Source organism: Abramis brama, assembly GCF_963993115.1.
Source record: "Abramis brama genome assembly, chromosome: 22".
Taxonomy (NCBI): Eukaryota; Metazoa; Chordata; class Actinopteri; order Cypriniformes; family Leuciscidae; genus Abramis; species Abramis brama.
This window is the reverse complement of record NC_139984.1, coordinates 17750108-17762799: the sequence shown is the minus strand read 5'-3', so window position 1 is coordinate 17762799 and position 12692 is coordinate 17750108. Positions and strand designations below refer to the sequence as shown.

General features: G+C 36.1%; 1 protein-coding gene across 4 annotated transcripts; it reads right to left on the bottom strand.

Annotated features, from left to right (window-relative positions):
• Positions 1–58: 58 nt before the first annotated feature.
• Positions 59–11660, bottom strand: igsf21b (immunoglobin superfamily, member 21b). Of its 4 annotated transcripts, none has more exons than XM_084098489.1 (10): positions 11353–11660; positions 8356–8468; positions 7270–7391; positions 7025–7143; positions 5169–5284; positions 4575–5055; positions 3197–3297; positions 2516–2708; positions 939–977; positions 59–852 (listed from the first exon to the last, which is right to left on the bottom strand). In XM_084098489.1, the coding sequence occupies exons 1-10, from the start codon at positions 11420–11422 to the stop codon at positions 776–778; spliced, it is 1431 nt and encodes a 476-aa protein (XP_083954615.1). In that variant the 5' UTR covers positions 11423–11660; the 3' UTR covers positions 59–775. The 4 variants fall into 4 exon arrangements, with proteins under 4 accessions (XP_083954615.1, XP_083954614.1, XP_083954616.1 ...); XM_084098488.1 differs by having other exon boundaries at positions 7025–7164; positions 11353–11553; XM_084098490.1 differs by lacking the exon at positions 11353–11660 and adding an exon at positions 8557–8751.
• Positions 11661–12692: the final 1032 nt, after the last annotated feature.

Sequence of the window (12692 nt, the reverse complement as noted above, 5' to 3'; positions counted from 1 at the left end):
TTTTAAGCCATATGATTTGCCGTTTGTATGGATTTCAGCAGAAAAAAAAGCAAGGGGATTTCAAATTTTGACTTTATTCTTTATCAAGTTTTGCAATAGCAAACAAGCAAACACACATTGTTCGTTGGGTATTCTGTGTAGAAACAATGACATTTCGCTAGAATGCATTACATAACTGTTTGAGGAACATCTCAGTGAACACCAGTCTAGGGTTTAATGACTTTTTTTATGTAGTATAAAGGTGCTCGGTCTTTAGATCTACACTGTCATCTAGAGGTCATATGCAGTAGGTGATCTGATCCTCAACTTTCAATAGCTTCAGCTCTGAAAGCAATTGAGTGATTTTATTTTGCACTCAACAGCTCGCTCGGGTATATTAAGGAACAACATTAATGAAATGACATTACAATAAGCTGTTTAGAATGATGAAAGCTGTAATGTATGTCCAGGATTATCTGTATGTGGGCCGACCCATTCCACTTCACTCTAATCCTTTTCTGCAAAGCAGCTGTGCACAAATACAATGTAGAAAATGAAGTCAAAGCATGAATATGTCACTGTATTGTGACAAAACAGGTGCGGAACACACTGAGCTGAACTGTAGTCACATGGATGGGGTGGTCCGGGTGGGTTGAGCTCATCGTTCTGATTCTGAGCACATATTTCTCTGCTGCAATCTCAGTCCTGGATTATAGTGTAGCTGCAGCGAAAGAGATGGCAGAGGAGCTGACATAGTATCATAGAGGGTACTAATGAAAAACACATCCCATGGTGCTCATGTTAACTCAAGAGTCAATGACAACAGCAACATCATCAGTGAGGGTCCAAGAATGTCTCCGGAAGAATTGGGAACTGAAAATTATTCAACAATCATTGTGAGAAATTAGAGTCTAGAAAATTGTAGGATATTTTATGTGTAGGATGTTTTTGTTCCTTACGGTTCAGATGTTTAGTCTTCTTCTTGATCCTGGGATTTTCTGTTAACACAATTTTTTTAGCTTTAGTTAAAACATAAAATGTATCAAAAACATAGAAATATGTAACCTTAGTATTTTTGTTATGTTGAACTTGCTGATATTATGGTCATCATGGACCTATACTGACACCTAGTGGTGTGGATGCACCATCACACATAAGTAAGTTATCAGTTACTGTTGCCTATGTAGACTTGGGCTGCGTCCGAAATAGCATATTCTCTTGAGTAGGTACTTATTTTGAATAAGTAATTACTTCACGACCGCTAAAAAAGTATGTTCTATGTAGTATGAATGTATGCAGTATGAATGTAATCTGGACATACTACATTCGGCATGTTGCCCTTATCCTACCAGCGTCAGTTACGTCGCTTCACTGTCTTTCATAAATCCTCTCCCGTGGCCTCATGGGATAGTAAATTGTATGCACACCTCAGAATCTCGCCGGAAGAAGTAGGTCATCCAGGTACTTTTTGCCTACTCTTTTATGAGTAATGTGAATTCAGACACATTCTGTTTTTCGCCTACTATATAGTAGGAAAGTATGCGATTTCAGATGCACCCATGCTCTACTTGCATTCAGCCATGAATAACCAGTTAGGATATCACAATTTGTGTAGTATTTGCTGGTCATGTGATCTCAACAAGGCAGCTGGCTACTGGCTACCCGCTTCATGTAAAATAAAACAGCTTTTGTTAAAGTCGACATAAAAAACGAAAGTTGCCTTCCCTATTGTGACGTATATTCGAGTGAAATGGCTTTTCATATGAGAAAAGAGTTGATTATATTAATTGGGATTTGATTGGATTGTTGTCGTTTGCTATTTCTGCAGTCTCATGTGAGTGACATGTTGTCCCGCCCTCGCGCAAGTAAACGCCATCAGAGAAGAGATTAAAGATTACGATGGCGCATAAATAAATAAAATAATAATAATGCACGGATAAATCATTTATGATATACCAATAAAAAATAGGAATGGTCAATTTTGATTTCATGGTAAGCTACTGATGTGACTGGACACTTCCTTTTCAGTGAGTGTACATGATTTTAAACATATTTTTAAAAATACCATAATTTTCTTTATGTATAAAACTTTTAATGAGGAAAAACATTACTGATTACAACTTTAAATCAGTAAGTGGTTGCATTCTTCATTTCAGTCTTAAAGATTTAATGTTATGAAAAATTGACCGTAGTATTAACAATTTACCACAGACTTTGACCATAGACTATGAGTCTACTGATCAAACACTGTGATGTCTTTTGGAAATAAACAGCTTACAGCGATTGAATCTCTCTGAACAGTATGGTGCATTTAATTATTGAGAACAAACAAAACACTGTGAGAAATAGGATGTTTGGGAATGGTTTGGACACTAAGGCACGCGAGTGCTGGATACAGACAAAACACTCTGATGTGTGTCAGATGTGAATCCAGCATTGTGAAGCATACACATCTTAGGTAAAAACTGAACAGTATGAGGCATCTGAGTGTTGGCTGCAGACCACTTGAATTGCTTGTGATGCGTCTGGTACTGACCAAATACTATGAGGCGGGTGTGCGTGTTGGTAGATCCCAAAGGGTTTTGGACCGTGCAGCGGTACATCGAGCCGTTGAGCTCAGCTGGGACTCTATCCAGAACAAGTACTTTACCAAATCTCTCTTCACTTCCATCCAGCAGAGGTCCTCCCACACGTGTCCATGTGAACAGAGGCTCTGGAAACACTTCATTCTGCAGCACAAAGAGAAAGTCAGAATATTCATTGAACACTGAGAGTATATAGCATACTAAAGTCCGAAAAATTACAAACAAAGCTAAAATATTTATTAGAGTATCTTGGGAGACCTCTTTTTTTAATAATTTATATATATTTACTAAACACCATTGGCAGTTTTCATTTGCTCATATATTTTATACTTGAAGAGAATATTAAACAATTTTCAAAAGAAGCTCTCAAAGACATTTACGGTCTACTGTAAAACATCAAAAGCAACTTAATTAATTAGTTTGACATGTCCAAAAGTCATTGGTAGGCATTATAATTGTTAAACATTAGCTGTAGCCAAATATAAAACAACATTCCATGCATTCAAAATAGAGTAGTCATATTTCGCTCATACAAAAACACAAATCACTGCTACTGTTAAGTTGCATTATTTGCAAGTAATGTATTTGCACCACTTCATATTCTAGAAACATTTCTCCTTTAATGATTGTACCGCTTTGGGCCCCATTTGGAATCCCTCTACTTTGATGCGGACCGTGTCTCCCACTTCCGCTCTGCTTGGAGCCATCGAGAGTTTCGGACCTTTTGGAGCAGCTTGTAAACAATGAGAAATGAAAGCGCTGTCATTATTTCATAGGAGGGAGTGAGTCAAGGTGTATTCTACACAAATAGTACAGAAGTTTAATGTCAACCATAACATGAAAATAATTATTTATAGGCGATATATTATTTTCACGTTATGGCTAGCATAAAACTTCTATACTATTTTGTCTCAAATAAATTACAAATAAAAGACTAAAATCAACCTTTTTGAAACAGTTTTAAAGTCAATGTAGTCATCACAACATTATAGTGTACAGTATAAAAATGGATATTCATTTTTAAATTTGCTAAAGATTACATCTAAGAGTTACATTTGAAGATTAAAGGGTTAGTTCACCTAAAAATGAAAATGATCCCATAAATTACTCACCCTCAACATCCGAACACAATCAGTTATATAAAAAAATATCCTTGTTCCGCCAAGCTTTATAATGGGAGTGAATAGTACGATTTTGAAGCCCAAAAAAGCGCATCCATCCATCATAAAAGTAATCCATACGGCTCCATGGGTTAATAAAAGCTCATTATTAAGCTTGAAAGAACAAGGATATTTTTTTTTATATAACTCCGATTGTGTTTGACTGAAAGAAGAAAGACATATTCACCTAGGATGGCCTGAGGATGTAAATTCTGGGATCATTTTCATTTTTGGATGAACTAACCCTTTAATCTTCAAATTCAACTGCTAGATGTAATCTTTTGCAAATTTAAAAAGGAATATCTACCTCTTGAATAACTAACCCTTTAAGTGAGTGTTAAATGACTGCAAAGGTTATCTAAATGTAAAAATGGGAAAAATGAAAAACTCCATTGTCAGGTATTAATGGACGACGGCGAGGCGTGGGTTGCCTCCGCCGAAGTCCATTAATACCTGACAATGGACACCTCGAAGGGCATTAACCCGCTTATACCATGGTCACTTGCCAAATAACACATTTTTAATGTTTCCCTGGTTACGCCTGACGGTTTATTTAGCAACCGGAGATATTTAAAGTCCGCTCAGCTCGTAGAACCCTTCAGTTTACTGCCTGTTACTCACAGCTGATGTAGCCAGCGCATTTATTTATTAATTTCGAACAGTAAACAGTCAGTTTCACCAGAACTCCTTTACTAGGTGTCCTCTATCACTTTTTAATGGACACCCTGCAGCCAATCAGAATCGAGTATTCACCCAGACCATGGTTTAATAGCTGATAACCAATATGGCACCGATATATTGTGCACCCCTCAGCAACTGTATCTGGTAATGTACATAAGCTGACACTCACAGAGCGTAACCTCTGCCTTCATGGGCATGGATAGAGCCGGGTGCTTGACTTCACAGCTGAACAGAGCCTCATTGTCCAGTTGTGGGTTCAGGTGCCAGGTTAGCGTAGCTTGGACCTCCATAGTACCATCATGAAGCTCAGACTGCGTATGGTTGAAAAAGTACAGTGGACTTGAGCTCAGCACCCAGCGGGGAAACTCTCGGCTGATCACAGTCTCTGGGATGACTTCTGTGGTGGGACTGGGTTCCTCCTGGCTAGGGGCTCCAGACGTGTAGCTGCGCTGGGGCCGGTCTTTATCCAGACGCACCGGTTCGCTGTAAGGACCCAGGAAAGAAAGAGACTTCTGCACTTTTGTATCGTCCAGTTCTCGGCTGATAAGCGGTTGGTTATCCTTGGCACCAAGCAAGCCTCTATTTTCCACTTTCTCAGAGGATGTGAAAGGATGGACTTCAATAAGTTCTCCATCCCTCTTGAAGTACACCTGAATTTGGGGAAGAAATCATTGAAAAGCATTTAAAAGGCAATGAAACACATTTCCATTTGAATAACTTTTTAAGTTTTAATTTAGAGCTGTTTTTTTATTCTTCTACTAACCACAGGGGCAGGTTTTCCTCCAGTTACAATGCAAACAAGTGTGAAGTTTTGAGCCTCGTAGCGATTGAATCGAGCTGGCTGATTTGCTGCCTCAACAGATATTGATTTTGGTGGAGCTGAGAAAAACAATTGAAAACTCATTATAAATCGATAGCACACTACAGCAACTCAAAGAGATAAGGAGAGATGACAGCGCAGCATTCAAAGTAATTATTAGTATCTTTCCCTCAAGGGCTCTTTTGTGCTTCAGACCGCAAGCTAGGAGATCCTCATTTAATGAGCTTTCAGTTTATAAGCAAAGTGCATTAGTAGGCAAGATTTATATCACAATAACCCAATCTCTTGATTTAAGCCATGTGAAATCTTTATGATCATTTCTTCTTAGCTATTAAATGAACTCTACTTCGTGTCTCACTTACATCACAGCAAATTACTGTTGAAATTTATTAATTTACAAGTGCACGCAGAGGGAAACTGCATTAATACCCTGCTGAATTCCCAGATTTTCATGGGCATGAAGGCACATGCACAGGCAAATAAAGAGATGTGCGACTGAGAATTTGAAATCTTGGTTATGGTACCACATTTGGGCCACATTATAATTAAGCTAAAAAAACCCTGCTCAATCAAATTAAGCCTAGTTAATCATGAATATCCTATTATCATTATCACATTTGATTATCTTTAAAAGTACTCACTGGACTTCTGTTTCAATGATTAAGGTTAAAGGGATAGTTCACAGTGTTTTACTAACCCTCATGTAGTTTCAAACCTTTCTTTCTTCACTGTAATCCCGAATAAGTTAGCAGAACTCAAAAAATTTAAGGCAATCGATTGTTTTGAAATTCAAAGTTTAAGTAAGCAGAACTGGCAGATTTTAAGTTTGTACTTAAACATTTCAAGTTAAGAACAATTAAAATCAGAGTACACTATTTCATGCATTTAACTTAAAACCTTCATGTAATCTCAATGTGAACACTTTCATTAGTATTAACTTATAGTTTTAACAAGCTAGTTTGCTAACATACTATTATGTTATCATGCTAACAATAGTATGTTATACAGCACTTGCTATATGAGTGCAACAATATAAAGATTTTATTTGCTCTCAAATCAAGCCGCATGCACCACTTGTCACCATGATGGTAACTATCCTAAAACCAACATTAACAGAAATTCTTCTAAATTAGCATACAAAACATTAATCAATACTCAATATCCCACTTAACATTAATCTTGCACAAAAAAACACATTATATTACACTTAATTTTAGCATTTACTCTCCCATTCAAGTGCCATCGGCAAAGCATGCTGGGAAATAGACATCCCAGCCGTTTCAGTTAAACTTAAGTTTGTTTAAATTAAAATAAATCATTTCATAAAACTCAAAACAATGAAACAGTTCAGTTTACTTAAAATATATCAGTTCTGTGAACTTGAAAGAAAAAGAAAGTGCTAAATACTCATAAAAGTTAATTTGACTGAACTAATTAGTTTAATTTAAGTTTGTCCTACTCAAATCAATTAATTATTTTGAGCGTTAGGGTTTGGAACACTAAAGAAGATATTTTTGTTCATACAATGAATGTTCTTCAAAATAATTAGTGTTCTGCAGAAGAAAGAGTCATACAGGTTTATAACAACGAGAGTGAGTAAACGATTATTCGAATGTTCATTTTTGGGTGAACTATTGCTTTTAATGTATTATGCAAAAGCAGTCAATATCAGTTATAATGGGATTTATGTTAATGCAACCACATATTGAAGCACATCTCTGCTTTTTTCTAAATATATAATCAACAATCCATCAAAGTCCTGAATTGACCTGTGAACAACGTTTATAACTTGAACTTACACATGACATGTAGAGTGATACTCCCAGATGCCAAGACCACCTTCTCTCTAGACGCCCTGTCATAGATCCCCACATGGCATTCATATGGTCCATCATCTTCCATCTGAACTTCAGGGAGCCTGGGAACATTGAGGAACAATCTGTCTAAACACATAACAGCAGTCACAAAAATAGCTCGGTACATGCTGAGAGGAAAGCCAAGTGTTATCCACTATAAACTGAGCTCTGCTGGGTATAACTATAACCTGACAGTTGACTGGTAAACAAGGTCCTCTCTTCTGCGGAAGTCCTCTATGTGAGAAAAATTGGTGTTGTACATGGCGTCGTAGGTGAAAATTTTCTGTTTTGAGGTTCCACCTTCAGTGACCTGTGAAAACAATGACAGTATATTCTATCATGAATTGATCAAGGTAAAAGTTTAGAGAAATCATTTTGCATTTACACATTTTCCCTGTGTATAGAGAATGCTTGATTATTTGGAAAGAAATTGTTTAAAATGTCACATTTGGACTAAAATAATGCTTATAAATCTGTGGTGCCAGTTCTTGTCTCAGGACTAACTTTCTGAACCATTTTCTCAATTACTGTAAACCAACTGCAGTCAAAATGATTTTTATCAGATAATAAAACTATGTTTAGTTTTATCATTAACCATGGACATAATCTATTAACAATTTACAACCCCATTTACATTCAAATTGACGTCCATTGATGTTGATTACAGTAGCATTTTTATCAGTTCATGCATTCCCTGGAAATCGAATGGCTTTTGTCTTAATTTTGAAAGATATAAAAGAAAAAAAATGCTGCTGTTTTGTCATCCAATGCAAAGACATTTATACATTTTTAATTGTGGCTAAAGTATCCAAACAGTTTTTGGGGTCACTATTAGATTGTGAACCTTTGTCTCATTTTCAGAGGAGGAAAGAAGCAGCAAAGCTGATAATTAAATAAACGATGTGGCAAGAGTTTTATTTAAAATGTCAAGGACATGTGTTGGCATACTGACATTTTGATTGAATGTTTTATCGATATAGCTCATCAATCCCACCACACTTATGGCTCTGTGTGACGACAAAATGAAAACAGCTTGTCCTAAAATCACTGAGGCATTCAATCTTAATCCTGAATATATTTTCAGATTTTTGACAGCTTCTGTTCTCACAACGTCAATTTGCCAACAGAACAACAACCAAAAAGAGTTTGAAAAAGCACAAAAACTAGCACACCGAAAAACACACACACACACACACACACACACACATATATATATTCAGGATGCTGAAAAGAAAAGGCTTATCATGCAAATATGAAGCTCGGACCCCACTTACCCGAAACCACACAATCTCTCGTAAGTTGCCATCCGTCCTGAAATTGCACTTCAAAGTCACTGTGTCCCCCATAACCACAGGAGGGAGAGGCTCAATGGTGACTGTTAAATAACCTGGAAAAAGATAGCATGTGTCAATTCCTGAATGCTTTATTACATTCTCAAATTGCACAGCCCTCCTTTAAAATCCCATTCAAATTACCAGCAGTGAGCCCCAGCCCCATTTTAGTGCTCTCCTCATTTCTGAAACCATTAAGTCATAAGTTAGCAAAACCGAGTGCTTTTGAAGAACCCAATATAAACCTCCCCCTAGAGAGGTCATGTTGCAATGACAGTGAAATTATAGCATATAATGAGCTCTTGATCCAAGTTGTGAATATTTCAGATCAAAAGGCATGATTTCAAAAACCAATATAATGTTGTGAGAAGTTCATGTAGTCTCAGTGCTGTTTCATTAATGTTTAATCTCCTCACTTCAAGAAATAACAAAACTTTCATCAGAGCATACCTGACAGGTATCCATATTGATCTATTATTTAACAAACTCTGCTAGTATTGCAGACCATGTTAGTATCAAACGATTAATCATTATTCATTGTAATGACATTGATCCAGAATTTATCTAAACACAATATCTATATTTCAGACAGTGTAAATATGATAAAACAACTCACAAAACAAATACATTAACAAAACTAAAGACAACAAAAAACAAAGCAAAGCAAAATAACAAAATGTAAAGAATTAAAACTAAGTAAAAGAAGCAAAGTGAAACCAAATTAAACAAAAACTAAACAAAAAACTGAGCAATGCAAAATACAGTACAAATGCTACACTACAAAACAAAATGCAAAGTAACAAATCAAAGGAAAACTTAAAGAAGCAAAGTGAGACAAAACACACACACACACACACACACACACACAAAGAAAGCAAAACCAAATACACTATAAATCAAACACCCATCTGTTTTCATGTCTAGATTGGATTTGAAAAGATTTTGCACACACACATTGTTCAGCGCATTACAGTATTACATAATGGCTGTCACAAGGATGGATTCTTTATGTGGTTTGATGCTTCAAGAGCTAGAGCTACATTTCATCTCTTCAACGTCTTCCATCCATCACTGCTGCCAGAGCAGTGTCCCTGTCTTCATAAAGAGAAGGAGCTTAGTATACAATTGTTACTAAAATTTAAAAACATCAGACAGAAAGCATGAAATACCATCCTGAACAACCATGGAAAGCAGCCGAGTCTTGCTGAGTGCTGCAGTTCCATTGAAAGAGTGCAGCAGGCATCAGAGTGGGAGGCAATCGGCCTATAATCTGTCACAAATTCACTGGCCTACAAAATCCCACTGCTCCACCGTATTGGCTTTTTTAACTGTGACGTCAGTGAATGGATTATTTTTTTTCTTCTTTCCCTAATCCATGGTATTTTTCTCCTTCAACCAAGTAATTCTGTAGGACGCCCCACATGCGGCACAGGACACTGTCTGGGATGTCCTCCTGTGATCCTCAGACAGTTTCTTCATCATGCCTTCATTTATTGAGCAAACGTAACAGAGTGTCCTTTAGGAGGCTTAGTGAGTGGAGACCATGTAAATTTTTAGGGTTTATGTCATTACCACTCCACATAAGCACATTTTACAGACTGAAATAATCTTGGAAATCTGAGAAAATCAATCTCTGGTCAAATGTCAAAGTTGGCTGGGAATGTTAATGGTGATGTGCAGGGATTAGTTGGGTCACTGAGATGATTTCAGTAATCTATTTGATTATATAAACATGCATTAAAGCGTGTAAAAGGTATTAAAGATTTCAGGTTTACCATTTGTTTTATCTATATGAAGATGATAAATGAATTATGCAATCTAAACCTTTCAGTGATGACAAATTGATCAAAAATCATCAACAATATCCGCTAAACACCGATTGCTAACCATACACAATGAGGGAGACATGTATGCCCCCTCACACACATATTCACATTATGTTCAATTAATATGGGTTTTTAATTAAATATTCTTAAACCTTTACATTTGGTTTTCCCCCAATCTTTCACATTTAGTTACATATTTGCTGTAAACTCATGCTCTTTACCAAACTGGTACAAGAATCAACATAATTTAAATTTAGGTTTAACTTCCAATTCTGTCAACTTTTCACTGCAACCCTTATTAAACAATAGTAAAGTCTGGGTATCATCATATGCACCATATGGTACAAAGCCTTTGATAGAAATCAGATCTAAAGGTAAACACTTATAAGGCTTAAAGTTAAACTGCTTTCATATCATTATAAATAAAAAAACACTGCTAATGATGCACTTCCCAGAGCCTCTGTACCTCTAATATGATCTGACCGGTGACATTAAGTGCCCGACTCAAGGGAATGAGACATGACATGATGCTAGCCAGCATTATTGAGTTACAGTAAGGAGTTGCAATTACTAATTCATGTCCAGATTAAGCACTCTTTCTCTCTTATGCATGCATAGGCATGAAATAAAAACTAAAAAACTCTAATCACCCACAAACGCAAAACTATTCATTAAATAATATTATGCTTGCTTACTCTAACCTTAGATATTCCTGCATTATTGTTCTGCAATCAATGACCTTTCATTATTTCAGAGTGCAGATAACCCCTCATAAAATGGGTCAGGACAAAAGATTAAGCTTTATCCTCAAAATAACCACCCATCAAAATTATTAGACAAATGCACCTGAGAGGAAAGACACCTCGATCAATATAGCATTCATATCGAGTGGAACAAGGAGGTAAATATAGTCCAAATGTGCTTTAGCTGGTTTGGAATTTATAACCAACTAAAATCTTTGAAACTGTAGCCTATACAGTATAAAGTTATGGACATAAATGCGTTGAGTCCAAAGTGTGATTTTGAGTTGTAGAAAAACAAAACCATATCAATATGGCTTGACTTCTCAAAACAGCTGACTGCTCATTTCATACATAATTCAAGTAAAACTTACCTCTAACGAAATCCAGTAGGTCAGCACACAGGAGCAAAGATAAAGTAATTATACTCATCTCTTTTGTCATATTTTAATATCACTCAATGGCGCAAGTGTGTCAATAGCTATTCCATCTTAATATTGTGTTAATGTCATCCTCCGTACAAAGCTGAAATATTGAGTAACTCGTCGCGATTCTCCCAGTGATTTGTCATGGTGTCCTTCTAAAGGAGCAGGAGCAGGAGCAGGAACAGCATCTCTCTGGGCTCCGACGGGTGGAGATTCACCAAAGCAACAGATTTGAATGAATTCATTCTCTCGTGCGCGCGCCCCTGCCCCTGAGCGCGCGCAGTCATTAACTCTCATACTCACATTCGCTCTTACACATTCGCGCTCAATAACCTCGAGCAATCGCTGGTGAAATAACTGCCAGGAACAAACACTTATGCAATCTTATTTACGTATTAAGGTTAGTATTAAAAGGCTCTTTAAAATTATATTGAATGTGTTTTATTAATGTGCACTTTTTTTTTTTTTATGTGAAAATATTGTGGTTTACTAATGTAGGCTACCAAGATTATTAAATGCACAATACTGCTATAGCAAGCCAAATTAATGGATTGTCAGTTTTAGGCACTCACAACTTAAAAGGGTAAATGACATTTAGATAGTTACCCCTCAGTGTATTGTGATTATAGAGGATCAGGTCAGACTTCTTCAATAGAAACTGGGTTATTTTTTTCCATCTCTCTCAGCATGGACATATCTTCTTATATGTGAAGAATGAAGATGAAATACAACCCACACTGTAAAAATATTTAGTGTAAAAAAAATAAAATAAAAATGCTACAGGAAAACCTGTTAATTGCGTACATATAGGCTACAAAAAATATAGTATTTATTCTAGTAGGCTAATAATAATAATAATAGGAAGAACAAAGGATGAATTACCATAAGTCTTTAATTTTGTTAGTCAAAAAAATAAAAAAAGTTCCTGTGTGACACACAGATTCTAATTTTGTTTTATTTAAATATTATTTTCTCTTATGTGTATTGCTGTTTAGTTTAGATTTATATATCAACATTATATAAAAAACGAATGGTGATGAATTGTAAGGTAGAAAAATAGCCCAAGACACTGTATACTTATTTTTCTTTACCATACATTTTTATGTATTTAAGAGCATCTAAAATGTTATATTATGAGTAAATACACTTATTGGCACATCCTCCATAATCACAGAGATGCGAACATCGTGCTTCTATTTAAGTTTTACAAAGGAGGGGCATTATCTTGATCAAGTCCTTCAATTAGCAATAATGAGTGTCTTGATTTCCCACCAGACACAAAGCAATCA